We start from the raw sequence: 20,709 nt of genomic DNA on the forward strand, positions 1-20,709 counted from the left end.
TGCTGAGGATTTGCGACACCCCATGAACGGTTTCAGTTCAGTGATGACGCTCACCGGGCACCGCCACCTCTGATTGGTCAACCCGCCGGCTTCGTCATCACTACACAGGAAGTGTGTTCCGGGACAATTGTCTTGCCGCGCCGGGCGTTTCAGTGATTTTGATCAATCTGACCGATTATAGGTGATTAATAACGCTAATTAGAGATACGTTCCCCGTTTGTTTGAGTCATGGTCGGGGTGAAGGTGATCGGGAATGACTCGGAGTTCCAGGCGGAGCTGAGCGGCGCAGGGTCCAGGCTGGCCGTGGTGAAGTTCACCATGAGCGGGTGAGTCAGTGAGTGAGTGTGTGTGAGGCCCTTGCAGACGAACCTGACAGAACCAAGAACACACACACACACACACACACACACACACACGGAGAGAGAGTGAGAGAGTTCGAGAGTTCGAGCCGGGTCAGAACAGCACAGACAGACCCGCCACTCAAAGACACAAACTGAACGAAGGACAAGAACCAACACCAGCATGACTTGGCAAAACACGCACACACACGTACACACACACACACACACACACACACATACACACGTGTTGAAAAGAAGATCTAACTGTTTTGTTGCTCTGTTGTCAGCCGAACTTCATTGACCACAACAAATTTCCTTAAAGTCCCGAGATTTTAAGTTAATATTTCAATAATTTAACAACACATGCACATGTTAGCTAACGGTCACATGACATGCAGGTAAACAAACGAGATATTTACAATTTTAGTAAGTGTTTAAATAATATATAATTATTAAATAATTAGTACTAAACACTGATTATTAGTAATATTTGTGTTTTAATCTATCTTAATTGTGCATTTTTATTATTTATTTGTATTAATATATTAACATTATCAATTAATTAAGAATTGTCAGGTTGAATATGTAGTTTATAACTTATCCATCTAATATTTAAGAGGACATTTTCTCAGTAAACACATTTTTTAAAATGTATTTGATGTCAGGAGGTGTTATCGGATGATTCGCTGTCAGAATTTAGTTGCTTTTAAACAAACAGATTTAAAGTCACTTTCAGTTTCATTAATATTCCAGTGTTTATTCTAAAATATTCATGGATGCAAGTCATTATTGTGGTGTTAATCTTGAATCATAATAACTTCCCCCTCCAGAATCTCTTCTCTGATGACAAGGACGGGGCAACCTGTCAATCCCAGGAAATCAGCCAATAGCAAACCACATGCATCCAAATCAAGCCCCGCCCACATTTGTTCTTGTTCCAGAAGTGTTTCTTACGGATATATGGCACAATAGAGAATACAAGACTAATGTGAATTGCCGACTTTAAGGGAAAAGTGTCCTAATTCTTGGTCTGAGATGATGACGTTTAACTGAGGATGGTTTCTCTTTGTACAGGTGTCGTCCTTGTGTCAGAATAGCTCCAGCGTTCAACATGTTGAGCAACAAATACCCTCAGGTTGTGTTTCTAGAAGTCGATGTCCACGTCTGTCAGGTGAGACATTATTTTCCTTCAGATTAACTTGATATAATTAGATAAATAAAACAAAAATGTATAAAATCTAGACATTAAACAAAAACAGTAACTCTTAACAATAAAGCCTCGTTTGTTAACATCAGGTATTGTATTAACAAACATGAACTAATAAAGAGCAATACATTTGTTAATTCATTTTTATTAATCTTTGTTAGTTATTTAATAAAAATCCAGCTAATCAATGTTGGTTCATGTTAGTTAACAGTGCATTAACTAATGTTAACAAATGCTACTTTTGATTTTAATAATGTATTAGTAAATGTTGAAATTAATGAGGAATAATACACACTGTTGAACTAATAGAACTAATGTTAACTAATGAAACCTTGTAAAGTGTTACCAAAAAAACTAATAAAAATGACTAAAACTTGATTAAAATGGGTTATGTAAAACTTAAAATGTTGAGAACCATAATCGTATCTAAATGATACTAAAATAACACCACTGTAAAAACATATGTATTTCAACAAGTTGTTATTTAATTAAAGGGATACTTACCTCTGGAAAGATGAATGTGTATTTCAAATGGGTCATTTATGTAGAAGAAATGTATAATTGTTTTTGAATTTGGAGCTTTCTAGACTGAGAAAAGCCAGAAAAAGCAGGATATGTTTGGCTTATCAGGATGAAAAACCACATTTCCCAGAATGCACTTGCTTCGCTGCCCTTGGAGGCCATGCCCACCAGTAACAGAGCAAAGTAGTTAAATAACAAGTCTAGGCTACTTGTGAGTCTCCGTAAGGAGTCTGCCCCAAATTGTGTTTCGAGATCGCCCAAAATGTCCACGATTCGGCTTTTGTGTTCTACAGTCGCCTTTCGTTATGTTTACTGTGGCGAGCAGGACGAGTGAGGGCCGTGGGAGAACGACACAAGGCCGGAGGCGTGATTACCGATGAGCCACACCTGTGAGACACACCGGTCTCGTATCTCTCACGGAAGAGCGGGAATTTTCTTAGCAATGTTAAAACACACATCAACCGATCACTTGTTTAGCGTTCATGTAAGCACTACATTCAGATTCACCAATCAGAATAAATTCAGTTAGTCTGAAACAAAAGGTGTGCATGTAAACAATGAATGGCGATTGCAGAAAGCAAAAGCTGAATCCCAGACATCGACGGCCGGACATGTCCGGGAAAAATAGGATGGAAACCCCTACTACTCGGCTACTCAAAAGATGTCTAACATTATGTATTCATTCTGTGAGTGAGATCACACCCTCTATGGGCGGGTTGAGAACATGCGGGACAGACCCTACTACTGACCGTAGTCTTTAGCCTCTGGACAAAACATCTTCCGATTGACGAATTTTGCGTCATCTGAGGATTTTTTCCAGACAAAAAAATACATAAATCTCTCATCTCAGGGGGATATGAATATTCGAAAATACAGGTTTTCTACAAATACAAAGCTTAATGCTGAATCCTAAAGTATCCCTTTAAGGATAATCTTAATGACTGTAAAGTCATTTGAACTTAAATTTATATTAAATTGACTTAAATCCGAGTTGAATCTCGTATAACTTATAAAAGTTAGTGTAAAAATATAAGTTGGCATGACTTGCCAATCACGTAATCAAGGGTTTTATTTCCCGTCTCCTAGGCAACAGCCGCAGCCAATAATATCTCAGCGACGCCGACGTTCCAGTTTTTCCGAAACAAAGTGCGCGTGGACCAGTATCAGGGCGCAGACGCTTCCGGCCTGGAGGAGAAAATCAAACAGCACGTGGAGAACGATCCCGGGAGCAACGAAGACTCGGATATTCCCAAAGGCTACGTGAGTGCACTCAGGATGGGTCTGAAGGAGTTTGTGAACGATAAACTTTGAGAGTGTCATGTCTGTTGTTTGTTGTGTTCAGATGGACCTGATGCCGTTCGTGAGTAAAGCGGGCTGTGAATGTCTAAATGAGAGCGACGACTGTGGCTTCGACAACTGCTTAATCAAGGACTCGACCTACCTGGAGTCCGACTGTGATGAACAGGTGAACACACTCTCGGGTTTTAAAGGGGTTGGTGTGTAATGTTGCATATGCAAAGTTACGGAGCTCAAAGTTCAAAGCAAAGGGAGATATTTGCTTTTCAAGAAATTGCTTTTAAAGGGTTAGTTCACCCAAAAATGAATATTATGTCATTAATGACTCTCCCGCATGTCATCCCAAGCCCGTAAGACCTCCATTCATCTTAGGAACACAGTTTAAGATATTTTAGATTTAGTCCAAGAGCTTTCTGTCCCTCCATTGAAAGTGTATGTATGGTATACTGTCCTTGTCCAGAAAGATAATAAAGACATCATCAAAGTAGTCCATGTGACATCAGTGGGTTATAGTTAGAATGTTTTGAAGCATGGAAAATACATTTTGGTCCAAAAATAACAAAAACGACGACTTTATTCAGCATTGTAAAAAAAAAATCCTCTGTGTGGAAATCCTTATAAAGTTTTTGTTATGTTTGGACCAAAATGTATTTTCGATGCTTCAAGTTGTTCATGTTAGTTCACAGTGCATGAATTAATACAACTTTTGATTTTAATGATGTAATAGTAAATGTTGAAATTAACAGTAAAAGAGATTAATAAATGGCATAAAACTGCAGTTCATTATTAGTTTATGTAAACTAATTAGATAATGTCAACAAATGAAAACTAAGTGTAAAGTCTTATCCTTTCTTTAATAATACTATTTAGGTTTAATTTATCTTTTGTTCAGTTTAAGTTTAGTTTATTTCCAGTAATTTTAGTGCTTCAGCTTGTATTTATTTCTAGTCTTTTGTTGCCGTATCTAAAGGCTGTAAAACTGAAAGTGAAACTGTTGTGTTGATCTGTTATCGGATCTCAGTGACTGTCATTTAGAGTTATCGAGTGTGTAAATATGATATATAGTGTTGATCTGTTATCAGATCTCAGTGACTGTCATTTAGAGTTATCGAGTGTGTAAATATGATATATAGTGTTGATCTGTTATCAGATCTCAGTGACTGTCATTTAGAGTTATCAAGTGTGAAATATGATATATAGTGTTGATCTGTTATCAGATCTCAGTGACTGTCATTTAGAGTTATCAAGTGTGTAAATATGATATATAGTGTTGATCTGTTATCAGATCTCAGTGACTGTCATTTAGAGTTATCGAGTGTGTAAATATGATATATAGTGTTGATCTGTTTTATCAGATCTCAGTGACTGTCATTTAGAGTTATCGAGTGTGTAAATATGATATATAGTGTTGATCTGTTATCAGATCTCAGTGACTGTCATTTAGAGTTATCGAGTGTGTAAATATGATATATAGTGTTGATCTGTTATCAGATCTCAGTGACTGTCATTTAGAGTTATCGAGTGTGTAAATATGATATATAGTGTTGATCTGTTATCAGATCTCAGTGACTGTCATTTAGAGTTATCAAGTGTGAAATATGATATATAGTGTTGATCTGTTATCAGATCTCAGTGACTGTCATTTAGAGTTATCGAGTGTGTAAATATGATATATAGTGTTGATCTGTTATCAGATATCAGTGACTGTCATTTAGAGTTATCGAGTGTGTAAATATGATATATAGTGTTGATCTGTTATCAGATCTCAGTGACTGTCATTTAGAGTTATCGAGTGTGTAAATATGATATATAGTGTTAATCTGTGTTATCAGATCTCAGTGACTGTCATTTAGAGTTATCGAGTGTGTAAATATGATATATAGTGTTGATCTGTTATCAGATCTCAGTGACTGTCATTTAGAGTTATCGAGTGTGTAAATATGATATATAGTGTTAATCTGTGTTATCAGATCTCAGTGACTGTCATTTAGAGTTATCGAGTGTGTAAATATGATATATAGTGTTAATCTGTTATCAGATCTCAGTGACTGTCATTTAGAGTTATCGAGTGTGTAAATATGATATATAGTGTTAATCTGTTATCAGATCTCAGTGACTGTCATTTAGAGTTATCGAGTGTGTAAATATGATATATAGTGTTGATCTGTTATCAGATCTCAGTGACTGTCATTTAGAGTTATCGAGTGTGTAAATATGATATATAGTGTTGATCTGTTATCAGATCTCAGTGACTGTCATTTAGAGTTATCGAGTGTGTAAATATGATATATAGTGTTGATCTGTTATCAGATCTCAGTGACTGTCATTTAGAGTTATCGAGTGTGTAAATATGATATATAGTGTTAATCTGTGTTATCAGATCTCAGTGACTGTCATTTAGAGTTATCAAGTGTGAAATATGATATATAGTGTTGATCTGTTATCAGATCTCAGTGACTGTCATTTAGAGTTATCAAGTGTGAAATATGATATATAGTGTTGATCTGTTATCAGATCTCAGTGACTGTCATTTAGAGTTATCAAGTGTGAAATATGATATATAGTGTTGATCTGTTATCAGATCTCAGTGACTGTCATTTAGAGTTATCGAGTGTGTAAATATGATATATAGTGTTAATCTGTGTTATCAGATCTCAGTGACTGTCATTTAGACTTATCAAGTGTGAAATATGATATATAGTGTTGATCTGTTATCAGATCTCAGTGACTGTCATTTAGAGTTATCGAGTGTGTAAATATGATATATAGTGTTAATCTGTGTTATCAGATCTCAGTGACTGTCATTTAGAGTTATCAAGTGTGAAATATGATATATAGTGTTGATCTGTTATCAGATCTCAGTGACTGTCATTTAGAGTTATCGAGTGTGTAAATATGATATATAGTGTTGATCTGTTATCAGATCTCAGTGACTGTCATTTAGAGTTATCAAGTGTGAAATATGATATATAGTGTTGATCTGTTATCAGATCTCAGTGACTGTCATTTAGAGTTATCGAGTGTGTAAATATGATATATAGTGTTGATCTGTTATCAGATCTCAGTGACTGTCATTTAGAGTTATCGAGTGTGAAATATGATATATAGTGTTGATCTGTTATCAGATCTCAGTGACTGTCATTTAGAGTTATCGAGTGTGAAATATGATATATAGTGTTGATCTGTTATCAGATCTCAGTGACTGTCATTTAGAGTTATCAAGTGTGAAATATGATATATAGTGTTGATCTGTTATCAGATCTCAGTGACTGTCATTTAGAGTTATCGAGTGTGTAAATATGATATATAGTGTTGATCTGTTATCAGATCTCAGTGACTGTCATTTAGAGTTATCGAGTGTGTAAATATGATATATAGTGTTAATCTGTGTTATCAGATCTCAGTGACTGTCATTTAGAGTTATCAAGTGTGAAATATGATATATAGTGTTGATCTGTTATTGGATCTCAGTGACTGTCATTTAGAGTTATCGAGTGTGTAAATATGATATATAGTGTTGATCTGTTATCAGATCTCAGTGACTGTCATTTAGAGTTATCGAGTGTGTAAATATGATATATAGTGTTGATCTGTTATCAGATCTCAGTGACTGTCATTTAGAGTTATCGAGTGTGTAAATATGATATATAGTGTTGATCTGTTATCAGATCTCAGTGACTGTCATTTAGAGTTATCGAGTGTGTAAATATGATATATAGTGTTAATCTGTGTTATCAGATCTCAGTGACTGTCATTTAGAGTTATCGAGTGTGTAAATATGATATATAGGGTTGATCTGTTATCAGATCTCAGTGACTGTCATTTAGAGTTATCGAGTGTGTAAATATGATAAATAGTGTTAATCTGTTATCAGATCTCAGTGACTGTCATTTAGAGTTATCGAGTGTGTAAATATGAATCATATTTACACACTCGATAACTCTAAATGACAGTCACTGAGATCTGATAACAGATCAACACTATATATCATATTATATGATATATAGTGTTGATCTGTTATCAGATCTCAGTGACTGTCATTTAGAGTTATCGAGTGTGTAAATATGATATATAGTGTTAATCTGTGTTATCAGATCTCAGTGACTGTCATTTAGAGTTATCAAGTGTGAAATATGATATATAGTGTTGATCTGTTATCAGATCTCAGTGACTGTCATTTAGAGTTATCAAGTGTGAAATATGATATATAGTGTTGATCTGTTATCAGATCTCAGTGACTGTCATTTAGAGTTATCAAGTGTGAAATATGATATATAGTGTTGATCTGTTATCAGATCTCAGTGATTGTCATTTAGAGTTATCAAGTGTGAAATATGATATATAGTGTTGATCTGTTATCAGATCTCAGTGACTGTCATTTAGAGTTATCAAGTGTGAAATATGATATATAGTGTTGATCTGTTATCAGATCTCAGTGACTGTCATTTAGAGTTATCGAGTGTGTAAATATGATATATAGTGTTGATCTGTTATCAGATCTCAGTGACTGTCATTTAGAGTTATCAAGTGTGAAATATGATATATAGTGTTGATCTGTTATCAGATCTCAGTGACTGTCATTTAGAGTTATCGAGTGTGTAAATATGATATATAGTGTTGATCTGTTATCAGATCTCAGTGACTGTCATTTAGAGTTATCGAGTGTGAAATATGATATATAGTGTTGATCTGTTATCAGATCTCAGTGACTGTCATTTAGAGTTATCGAGTGTGAAATATGATATATAGTGTTGATCTGTTATCAGATCTCAGTAACTGTCATTCAGAGTTATCAAGTGTGAAATATGATATATAGTGTTGATCTGTTATCAGATCTCAGTGACTGTCATTGAGAGTTATCGAGTGTGTAAATATGATATATAGTGTTGATCTGTTATCAGATCTCAGTGACTGTCATTTAGAGTTATCGAGTGTGTAAATATGATATATAGTGTTAATCTGTGTTATCAGATCTCAGTGACTGTCATTTAGAGTTATCAAGTGTGAAATATGATATATAGTGTTGATCTGTTATCGGATCTCAGTGACTGTCATTTAGAGTTATCGAGTGTGTAAATATGATATATAGTGTTAATCTGTGTTATCAGATCTCAGTGACTGTCATTTAGAGTTATCGAGTGTGTAAATATGATATATAGTGTTGATCTGTTATCAGATCTCAGTGACTGTCATTTAGAGTTATCAAGTGTGAAATATGATATATAGTGTTGATCTGTTATCAGATCTCAGTGACTGTCATTTAGAGTTATCGAGTGTGAAATATGATATATAGTGTTGATCTGTTATCAGATCTCAGTGACTGTCATTTAGAGTTATCGAGTGTGTAAATATGATATATAGTGTTGATCTGTTATCAGATCTCAGTGACTGTCATTTAGAGTTATCAAGTGTGAAATATGATATATAGTGTTGATCTGTTATCAGATCTCAGTGACTGTCATTTAGAGTTATCGAGTGTGAAATATGATATATAGTGTTGATCTGTTATCAGATCTCAGTGACTGTCATTTAGAGTTATCAAGTGTGAAATATGATATATAGTGTTGATCTGTTATCAGATCTCAGTGACTGTCATTTAGAGTTATCGAGTGTGAAATATGATATATAGTGTTGATCTGTTATCAGATCTCAGTGACTGTCATTTAGAGTTATCGAGTGTGTAAATATGATCTATTGTGTTAATCTGTTATCAGATCTTAGTGACTGTCATTTAGAGTTATCGAGTGTGTAAATATGATATATAGTGTTGATCTGTGTTATCAGATCTTAGTGACTGTCATTTAGAGTTATCGAGTGTGTAAATATGATATATAGTGTTGATCTGTTATCAGATCTCAGTGACTGTCATTTAGAGTTATCGAGTGTGTAAATATGATATATAGTGTTGATCTGTTATCAGATCTCAGTGACTGTCATTTAGAGTTATCGAGTGTGTAAATATGATATATAGTGTTGATCTGTTATCAGATCTCAGTGACTGTCATTTAGAGTTATCGAGTGTGTAAATATGATATATAGTGTTGATCTGTTATCAGATCTCAGTGACTGTCATTTAGAGTTATCGAGTGTGTAAATATGATATATAGTGTTGATCTGTTTTATCAGATCTCAGTGACTGTCATTTAGAGTTATCGAGTGTGTAAATATGATATATAGTGTTGATCTGTTATCAGATCTCAGTGACTCGAGTTCTCGAGTGTGCAAATATGATGTAAAATGTTGATCTTATGACTGTTGACCCTTCTGTGTGTGTTTGCAGCTTCTCATCACAATCTCCTTCAATCAACCCGTCAAACTCTTCTCCCTGAAACTGCTGTCTGCTGAACTCGGTAAGACACCAGCTCTCGTTGCTTGACATTAAAAGATTGCGATCTCAATTCAAACACAGGGTTCCCACAGGTCCTCCAAACCCTTGATAATTTGTTTATCTGAAAAAAAAAAAAATTCAAGGCCCTGGACATTTTTTGTAAATAAACATGGATGGATACAAGTCCTTGAAAGTGTTTTCTGAAAAAAGTTTTCTGAAAACAACTCCGTATTTTTTACCTCCGGTCCACTAATGTGTTATTTAACACTTCGTGGCCTATGCACACTAGCTTGCTTGATTTACATTATTTATGTGCATTTATGCATTACGTTAAAGGGACGGTACCCAAAAATGATAATTCTGTCTGTAATTACTCTCCCTCATGTTCCTCTTAAGACTTTCGTTCATCTTCGAGACACAAATGAAGATATTTTTGATTAAATCTGAGAGCTGTCTCACTCCTCCATAGGCTTCTAAGGGATTGAAACTTGCCAGTCCAGTAAAGTCAGTAAAGACATTGTTTAAATCTGAGTGACTTAATCATATGTTTATCAAGCGACTTTATGTTTATGACATAAGTTTATGTACCGCTGTATTGTCTCTTCGTGTGTTTTCAGCTCAAGCCCCGAAGAGTGTGAAGATCTTCATTAATCTTCCTCGTTCCATGGGTTTCGATGACGCGGAGAGAAGTGAAGCCACGCAGGTGCTGGATCTGTCCGAGGAAGACTACAAAGATGACGGACTCATCCCGCTTCGATACGTCAAGTTTCAGAACGTCAACAGTGTGACTGTATGTGCAAGTACACACACAGCTGATTCAAACCATATTGCAGATTTTTCTTAAAATACAAATTGGATATAAAAAAAGTACATCAAATAAATAGAAATGTATACAAATAATAAGATTATCAAATAAAAAATAAATAACTACAATATTTCAGTTCAGCATATTAAAATACTTTTAGCATTGATTCCTCAGTGCATAAATTCCCCATCCATAAAATCCAAACATTATTTTTGCCACTTTTTAAAAAAATAGTCATCTGTTCATCTAAACTAACATTTACATTGATCTAAACCTGTATGTGTTTCTTTCTTTTGTTGAATACAAAAGATATTATCAAGAATGTCAATAACCAAAGAGTTGCTGGTTCCCACTGACTTCCATAGTATGAAAGAAATTGCCATTGACTTCCATAGTATTAAAAAAAAGTTGCTGGTTTCCATTGACTTCAATAGTATTAAAAAAAAGTTGCTGGTTCCCATTGACTTCAATAGTATTAAAAAAATAGTTGCTGGTTCCCATTGACTTCCATAGTATTAAAAACAAATAGTTGCTGGTTCCAATTGACTTTCATAGTATTAAAAAAAGTTGCTGGTTACCATTGACTTCAATAGTATTAAAAAATAGTTGCTGGTTCCCATTGACTTCCATAGTATTAAAAAAAAGTTGCTGGTTCCCATTGACTTCAATAGTATTAAAAAATAGTTGCTGGTTCCCATTGACTTCCATAGTATTAAAAACAAATAGTTGCTGGTTCCCATTGACTTCTATAGTATTAAAACAATTGTTGCTGGTTCCCATTAACTTCAATAGTGTGAAAAAAAATAGTTGCTGGTTCCCATTGACTTCCATAGTATGAAAAAAAAAAATAGTTGCTGGTTCACATTGACTTCCATAGTATTAAAAACAAATAGTTGCTGGTTCCCATTGACTTCTATAGTATTAAAAAAAATGTTGCTGGTTCCCATTAAATTCCATAGTATGAAAAAAATAGTTGCTGGTTCACATTGACTTCCATAGTATTAAAAAAATAGTTGCTGGTTCCCATTGACTTCCATAGTATTAAAAAATTGTTGCTTGTTCCCATTAACCTCCATAGTATGAAAAGAATAGTTGCTGGTTTCCATTAACTTCCATAGTATGAAAGAAATTCCAGTTGACTTCCATAGTATTAAAAAATTTGCTGGTTCCTATTGACATCAATAGTATTAAAAAAATTGTTGCTGGTTCCCATTAACTTCCATAGTATGAAAAAAAAATAGTTGCTGGTTCCCATTGACTTCCATAGTATTGAAAAAAATGTTGCTGGTTCCCATTGACTTCTATAGTATTAAAAAATGTTGCTGGTTCCCATTAACTTCCATAGTATGAAAAAAAATAGTTGCTGGTTCCCATTGACTTCTATAGTATTAAAAAAAATGTTGCTGGTTCCCATTAACTTCCATAGTATGAAAAAAAATAGTTGATGGTTCCCTTTAACTTTCATAATATGAAAGAAATTCCCATTGACTTCCATAGTATTAAAAAAAAGTTGCTGGTTCCCATTGACTTCCATAGTATGAAATAAAATAGTTGCTGGTTCCTATTGACTTCCATAGTATGAAATAAAATAGTTGCTGGATCCCATTGACTTCCATAGTATGATTGAAATTCCCATTGACTTCCATAGTATTAAAAAAATAGTTGCTGGATCCCATTGACTTCCGTAGTATGAAAGAAATTCCAATTGACTTCCATAGTATTTAAAAAAGTTGCTGGTTCCCATTAACTTCCATAGTATGAAAAAAAAATAGTTGCTGGTTCACATTGACTTCCATACTATTAAAAAAAATAGTTGCTGGTTCCCCTTTGACTTCCATAGTATTAAAAAAAAGGATACAATGGAAGTCAATGGGAACCAACAACTCTTTGGTTACCAACATTTTAAATATATTCTTTTGTGTTCAACAGAAGAAAAAACTTGTATAGGTTTAGAACAACATGAGGGAGAATAAATAACATTTTATTTATTGGGGTGAACTATAATAATTGTAATCTACAATATTTAATATGATTGTATTTTGAGCTCTTTGAGTTTCTCATTTTTCACCTGTTTTTATTTTCAGTTATTTATCAAGTCAAACCAAGGAGACGAGGAGACGACAAAAGTGAACTATTTGACATTTATCGGCACTCCTGTCCAGGCAACAAACATGAACGACTTCAAACGGGTGAGTGAATATTGTTAATCAACAATAATATCATAACCCACTTTACAACATTCAATCAAATCCTGATGAATCCAGTCTGTCTGAAATCACTGTCAGGTTAGAAATGTATTGCTTAGCAAAGCGGAATTTAAATGTGCTGCATTTGATTTTTTTTTGTGCGTCAAATGCAGGTTGTGGGTAAGAAGGGAGAAAGTCACTGAAGAGGAAAAGACGACACGACATATTGCTGCAATCTCTCCACGGGCGTCTCTCTCCGCCAACATGACTGGGCAAAATCAACACACACACACACACACACACGGAGCTGAGAGCCGGATACGTCCCTCAGTTTGCCATCAGAGGGAGAGGGAGCGAGAGAAGATACAGCTTTGTCTCAATGAGGCCGTGTATCACCAATAATTTTTATCTGAAAACCTCCTGAAAATGTTCCTGTAAATAAAGTCGAACCTTTTTCAAAGGCATGTGGCTACTGTCTATCTGTCCTAACATTCAGAGCTGAAACTCTTGCCTTAACTTAATTTTACATGACTCTAAATGCATTTTTGTGCCATCTTTCTTGAAAGTAATGTGCTCTTGTTCTTGTTCTGGCCGCTGGGTGGCAGCAGACGCCATGTAATCAGCGCGTGTCCGTGGCCGCGCGTCTGGAGCGCGTTCCTGTGAGAGGAGCTTCGCTGTCTAAAAATGAAACGAAAAATGATAACGGGCTTATTGAAAAAGCCATTCAAATCGCATCGCGTATAGTTGCAATATTATCCTTTCATTTTTTTTAAATCCTATAATTGACAATTTACAATAATTTACATTAAAATGAAAATACATATGATGAAATCATTTAAATAGCCTAACGGCGTGTTTTCTTGAAGGAAATAAATATAAATTCCTTTCATAAAACATGCGTTTAAAACACTACATTTAAAACGCAAGCTATATATTTCTTTGGAAAATATGAGGAAAAAACAGAAATGAAAAATTGAGCATTTTTGCTAGTCTAAGTATTTTGTTTATTAAATAAATATTGATTATTAGGCCTAGCCTATATTTGTAGAAAAATGAAATATCTAATATATGTGACTATTATTTAATTCGTCATGATTGTTTAATTAGCCTATTAAAATCAGGATATTAATAACAACAAAAGCATAAAAACATTATTGATAAATCTGATCAATATCGGATTCTTGTGAATTTTAGTGTCTTAAATCGATCGAAATGAATAATTGGAAAAAGTCGCGCATAAACTCACTGATTAAATTACGCTTTATTTCACATTTTGTTATTATTAAATGATTAATGTAGCCTAATAATGCTCCTAATATCATGCGCCGGCCACAACCAAAATCTTTTTTTTTATTTCTAATTGAATTCTGAAAGCTATTTTGGGGGGTTAAAATGTGAATATTTATTAAGAGTTTTCATAAACGCGCTTGTTTTCTTTGGGTTAACGATTGAGCATAAATAACACACGAAAATACATTTCTGTTTATATAAAAAAAAAGCTTTAAAACACTCATTGTGAAGGCTAAATTAAATATGTTCAGTGCTTTTTTTAAAACGACACCTTTCATGCATGACACTTTTTGCCAATTTGCTAATAAACGTATTATTTTTTGCTAAACGTTCATAAAAAACGAATTATGCTTTTTTTTAAATGTGTAGCCGATTTTCAATGTACACATTTTTACAATTTCATTTAATTCATGTTCTATAATTTAATCAGTCAAATATTTCAATCCGCATGTTATAATAGCCTAGCCTACACGTGGACCAAATTAAATACGGCAGATTCAGCATAACCTATATTCATAAACCCTCGCGGGTCTATCTGAGGTTCATTTCTCTGTATAATATATTTTTGAGGGTTTTTTATGTTGCCATTTTTTCTCTACAATTGTTGTGTAAAAGAGACTGAACTCAGGCCTGATGGTCTGAAGCACAACTGAGACTGTGTTGTAGATGTTGAGCGCTTTAACAGACTCGAGGTCAGATGGTTTGGTTAAACAGGATGTTGGAAGGCAATGAAACATGTTCAGTAATGCAGGCTAATAATAAGTGTATGAAAGAGGGTTCAGTTCAGCGTTAGCGGTCAGTGTGGAGCTGCTTTCTGGATTAGGACGGTAGTTCAAATAAAAAGAGTCAACAAAATGAACGATTGGTTTTCAAACCGCATTACACTGGAGTCAAGATCAGACGCGATGCTCTTCATTTGAAAAGGTTTTACTTTTGGGGAATTCGGATCACAACCAGCTGACAGATGAAGCAGGTGTCGTGTGAAATCATACAGTCTGTCTCAAAAACTGTAGCCTAAAAGGAGCAAAAATAGAAGTGGCCCATCACATTTCCAACCAGAATAAAACACAGACTGTGATGACGCGTTTTGACGGTCACGAGCATTGTGAATCCTTAAATGTTTTAATTTATATATATATATATATATATGTATATATATGTATATATATATATGTATGTATTTAAAATGTATACAATTATAACACTATTCTTTGTATTATATTAGCTTTCCATAAAATAAGCAAATAAATTAAACTGTTGTGAGGTTGTTTCTAATACTGCTGCTATGAGAGTGACAGTAAAATTGACATGTCTATCTATTTCCCCCCTATAAGTTGTGAAAACATAAATATCTATGGTGAAAACACTATTGTGGAGTTTTTATTTTGCTGTTTGAGCAAATGGGAGACAAACAATACTTAATTTAATGTATTTCCTCATTCACATCACATGTATAAATGTTTACCCGACTAATAGTAAAATGTGAAAAGGCCAAAGTCAATCATTTTGCGCGTTCGCGATTGTTGAAGTGCCGTTGGAACAGGCGGGGTTTTTGCTGTTGTTTGAAATTAAACAAAATGGTGGCGGTTTCCAGAACAGCGCCCACAGGTCAGCATTTTTTTTCTAAGTTTAGAGTATACAAAACATATAATATTCAGCATTATAATACACATAGATTTCATGTTAATCAAAAGTGAAATTGCATGGAGAACTGCATTTTTGTTCTGAAGAAAATGTAGATTAAGTAACGACGTTAATGTTTGTAGGCCTAAACGTCACCTGCACCACACGCAAAATTGTTTTATTGTGCCGTTTCTAGGTAGTGTTGTTATGGACGTCTGAGTGTTTTTTTTAGCAAACCCTTCCTGTGGTGTTTTGCTGGATTTCAACTGTGGTGTTTTGATCACATTTCTAAAGGGTTTAGTGGTTTGTCGCGTTTCTAAACCGTTATGGTGTTCTGAGTAGTTTTAATGCGTTTACAAATTCCAACCCGTTGTTATGATGCCACGAGTGGTATTATTTAACCGTTGCTATGGTGTTCTGAGTTGCTAAACAGCTGTTATGATCTTCTAAGTGGTTATAACAAACTGTTTCTATGGTGTTTAGTTGTGTGTTTAACTATGGTGTTCTGACTGTGTTCTTTAGCCTTTATAAACCGTTGATATGTTGTTCTGAGTGGATTTTTTTTTATCGCGTTTCTAGTGTTCCGAGTAGTTTTAGCCCCTTTGCTATGATGTCCTCTTGAGAGGATGTTGCTATGGTGTTGTGTTTGGGTTTCAGCGCATTGTGTTTTGGATGTTTGCCAGGGCATTGCTATGCAGTTGGCGTTCTGAATTGTTTTACCGCGTTGCTATGCAGTTACTAAGGTTTTCTGCATGGTTGCCAGGGCGTAGTTAAGTAGTTGCTTATCGGCCTGTGTAAAAGTGTAAAAAAAAAAAAAAAGAAGAGCCTAAGCAAAATTTGTCCTTTTATTGGTCACCGACCTCATCTTTCGACACACCATCTTCCCATGTCAGGAGAGAGTCTCTACATGTCTTTCATTCATTCATCACTTAAAAATACATTGCAGACATGAGCCTCCATCTCTCTCTGCTGTCGTCTGTCCATGTTTCTGTCAGGCACTGATCTCTGGTTGGCTGCCGTCTCTCTGCCTGGCACATTGTTCAGAAACACCACCTCCCCTTGAGTTCCTCCTCGATGGCACTGACGCTGGCCTACGGTTGGCACGGCACTAGCTGAATGTGTGCCGCCTTTTGTTGCCCAGAGAACAGGCTGATCCTGGCACAGACTCGCTCTCCTTTCACAGCCCTCCTCCCCCCCGATGCCCTGGAGTCAACTGGCATCATTCCACCAGACATCAGACCGCCCGCCAGCGCCTGCGTGCCCCCGCATGAGCTGCAATACTGGAGCGGTTTCTGCCAGTTATAGGCCTGTGTGTTCTGCTACTACAGCACAATATGCACTGCATTTTTTAAGGTTGGGCGATATGGCAAAAAATATCATATCACGTTTTTTTTTTTTTTATCAGGAAGAGCGATTTATCACGATTCATTTTCATTTTCACAAATGACTGAACATTTAGGGCAAAGTAGGGGTGCCTTTATAAAAACCTTTATTTCAGTGTTTTGTTTTTGTCATATAAGAGTAAAGAAGCAAATTACAAATAATCAGAAAAAAATACAATAAAATGTACAAATGAAATAAAGTGTTTTAAAATTTTAGGGTTGGGCGATATGGCAAAAAAATATCATATCACGTTTTTTTCTTTTTTCAGGAAGATTTCAGGAAGTGCTTTTATCACAATTCCTTTTCATTGGTTTTATTATAAAACTGAATTGTCTTTTTTTTTTAAATATCACCCTATAAGGTTACAAAATATAAAAGAGAAAGAGAATGACAGAAAGTAGGGGTGGGCGAAGATGATAACCTTTATTTCATTGTTTTATCTTTGTGGCAAAGAAGCAAATTACAAATAATAGGGGGAAAACGTACAATAAAAAAAGAAATACACAAATGAAATAAACAGTGCTTTTCAGTTATAGTATTTAACCAACATTCAAGTATTTAAATCAACAAATGTAAATTTTAAAACGCTACATAGACTTCACTCAAACATATTACAATAAATACAAATAAATGAATTTAAAATCGGCATAAAATTACAATTCACCCCATTTTCTAAATGTATTTGTCACAAACTGCTCCGAGACAAGAAGGTTGAGGATCCAAATACAGCTTTATTGAAAGGTTATTCACAATCGTAGCAAAAGGTTAGAGTACAGTAAATCAGCTCAATCAAACAAACAAATCCAGAGGGTGAGACGGGAACAGGAAAACCAGGACACAGGCAAAAATGAAGAACCAGGAATATAGAAAACAGTGGAATTGCTCATATGCAGTATAAACACTAAACAAGACTTCACCGGAAAGTAATGTGAAAACCATGCTTATATAGGATGAGCTAAACAAGGTAATGAATGACATACTGATGAATGTGATCATGCCTGATTAGTCTGGGCAAAGGATTATGGGAAATGTAGTTTGTGGATATGATTGTCCGGGTTGGAGTGCCCTCTAATGGTTATCCCGGGCACTCTCACTGGTGATCTTTACAGTATTATTCGTTACACTGAGATTTTCGTTTAGTTTAAGTTTTTCAACTAATATTTATATTTTATTTTGTTAACAGAAATGTATTTTATAGTTCAAGTTAAGGATAATAACCCAGGACTTGAAAGTACATCACAATATAGTCATTTTCCCATTGCATTGGAATTTAAATCGCAATTTAAGTTTCATAGGCACGTTTAAATTCAGTTGCACGCATTTTTATTGCACTGATATCCTCAAATAAGTTAACAAGTTAAAAAAACAACAATATATATATATATATATATATATATATGTGTGTGTGTGTGTGTGTGTGTGTGTGTGTGTGTGTGTGTGTTTCTTCCTTTTTCCTGTTGACGCATTGAAGTTTCATGGAATTTGGTAAACATAGGGGACATTACAATACATAGAATTCCTCCAAAAAATTTAACAAAATTGTATTCTTTTTATTTTTAATTAACTTTAATAACTTCTGTGACTCTATCTCTATAAGAATATAATCTACATTTAGGTATGCATTTTGCAAATTTTTATTTATGGATGTAATATTTACCATGAAAAATGTAGAAGTTCACCACATGTTCAAACAATTTGCTTCTGTGTGAAAGAACATGGAACATCTTTTAGAGATAATTTATAGATAATTATAATTGGGGAACGTGGGACACTTCACTCGACTGTCGCAGCTTTGAGGAGGCAGGGCATCAGACTCTTTGATAAAACAGATAGCTATCCGATCTGAGAAAACGCATGAAGTGGCCAGGTGTAAACAGCCCCTTTGATTCACTCACCCCATGAATCAGAGTAAGTGTATAATTCTTCATTTAAGACACACAAGTATTATATCCTCTAGGGATGCAAGGATATTTGAAATTTTTGGCCGATACCAATAACCGGAAACTCTTTATGTTTGACAGTCGATAACCGATATATTGGCCTATAAATCTAAATCCAAATTGATTAATCCAGGTGTGCCTGACCTCAGTAGTCACGGCAACAATAATCAGACACACCCGAATTAATCAAGTTTGGCCAATAATGGCAGGCAGGAAACAAGGAGCTGGCTTAAGTTCAGGAAGTAGTGCAGCTGTGCATAAGGTCAATTGTAAAATACATTTTGAGTAGGGTTGGGTATCGAGAATCGAGTATCGATTGGAACCGAGACTAACTTTTCGTTTTTCCCGGAATCGTTCAAAAGTTAAAATTTCGATTCCTAGTTTCGATATTCACAGTCCGCCGAGCGGAAGAAGAAACCGCTGAACAACACCAACGAAGAAGCGTCTACCGGAAGTGTTGGCATAACCACACGAGTCGAACATGAGTAGCTTACGTCGGCGATCCAAGAAAGGCCGTTGGTTAGCATGGTAAGCTAAACTTTTTTGACCCTGCCTCTTAGAAGAATCGGAATCGAGAATCGTTAGGAACCGGAATCGAAACAAGGAATCGGAATCGGAATCAGAATCGTTCAAATTCAAACGATACCCAACCCTAATTTTGAGAGCCTGATTACAAAAACTAAAGTCTCACCATTAGAATCCACGTCACAAGCACACAATTATAATGTTCTCATCATAATTTTAATGACAGATTTGCACTTCGCTGCACTGTCACAACGCACTTTGCTGTATTTTCCTTTTTTGAAAAGATTTAATCATATTTCAATCAATTCAAAACCATCATGTTGAACAGTGCGCATCTAAAGTGTCTCAGCTGAAGGAAATAATTCATTATTTTATCGGCTACAATATATTTTTTCTTATCGGCCCAATAATCATCACAAATTATCTTTTATCAGCCGATACCGATATGGTGACCGATATGTCGTGCATCCCTGATATCTTCAGAACAGTCCATGACGACTCGATTAGTTCGAATGTTGTTCTAGTCGTGGTGCATCTTTACAGGCCGTTGAGTTTCAGCTGTCAGTCAGTCAGGTCTGCAGATCGTGAATGAGTCTCAGGTGCTCATTACCATCGCAACAGGTGACTGCTCATTTCAGTGTCAGAATCATCATGTGATCATTCTCACAGGGTCTTTGGGGTGGTGATGGTGCAGTGGATGAGACGCATTCCTTTGGTGTGAGAGACCCGGGTTCGAATCTACTGTAAGACACCAATGTGTCCCTGAGCAAGACACTTAACCCCTAGTTGCTCCAGAGGCGTGCGATCTCTGACATGTATAGCAATTGTAAGGCGCTCTGGATAAAAGCGTCAGCTAAATGAATAAATGTAAATGTCTCATGCTCTGCGCCTCAGCCTGACCTCGCAAAGGCAGAAGTTTCACAGAAAGCCAGATGCCTGACAGCATGTTTTTAATCATGCATGTTTGCACATTTGCTCAAATTTCTTTGTGCTGATGTAACGTAAATTCTGTTTCTCTTTATTTTGACACACACGGGATATTCATTTAAAAGACAATGAAGTTGTTTTGACCATATGATCTCGTTTGATGTCCATTTTTGATTCGTGGGATGTTTAAAAGTGCAGTGTATTCTGGGAAAATCTGAAGAAAGCTTGTGATTGGCTTAAGAATTCGATGAGCACAAACCACTTGTATTTTTACTGAAAGTCAGAAAGGTTGATCTTGAGTGACGATGATCATCCATTATTATCTATAATAGTCAA

General features: G+C 35.3%; 1 protein-coding gene across 1 annotated transcript; it reads left to right on the forward strand.

Moving 5' to 3' along the window:
• The first annotated feature begins 83 nt into the window (after nt 1–83).
• Nucleotides 84–13,149, forward strand: txnl1 (thioredoxin-like 1). Its single transcript, XM_039653901.2, has 8 exons — nt 84–326; nt 1,416–1,512; nt 3,157–3,330; nt 3,413–3,535; nt 9,647–9,716; nt 10,312–10,484; nt 12,584–12,688; nt 12,859–13,149. Exons 1-8 carry the CDS (start codon nt 229–231, stop codon nt 12,886–12,888), a joined length of 870 nt encoding a protein of 289 aa, XP_039509835.2. The 5' UTR covers nt 84–228; the 3' UTR covers nt 12,889–13,149.
• Nucleotides 13,150–20,709: the final 7,560 nt, after the last annotated feature.

The sequence above is a fragment of the Pimephales promelas genome, chromosome 19 (assembly GCF_988280905.1).
Source record: "Pimephales promelas chromosome 19, fPimPro1.hap1.1, whole genome shotgun sequence".
NCBI lineage: Eukaryota > Metazoa > Chordata > Actinopteri > Cypriniformes > Leuciscidae > Pimephales > Pimephales promelas.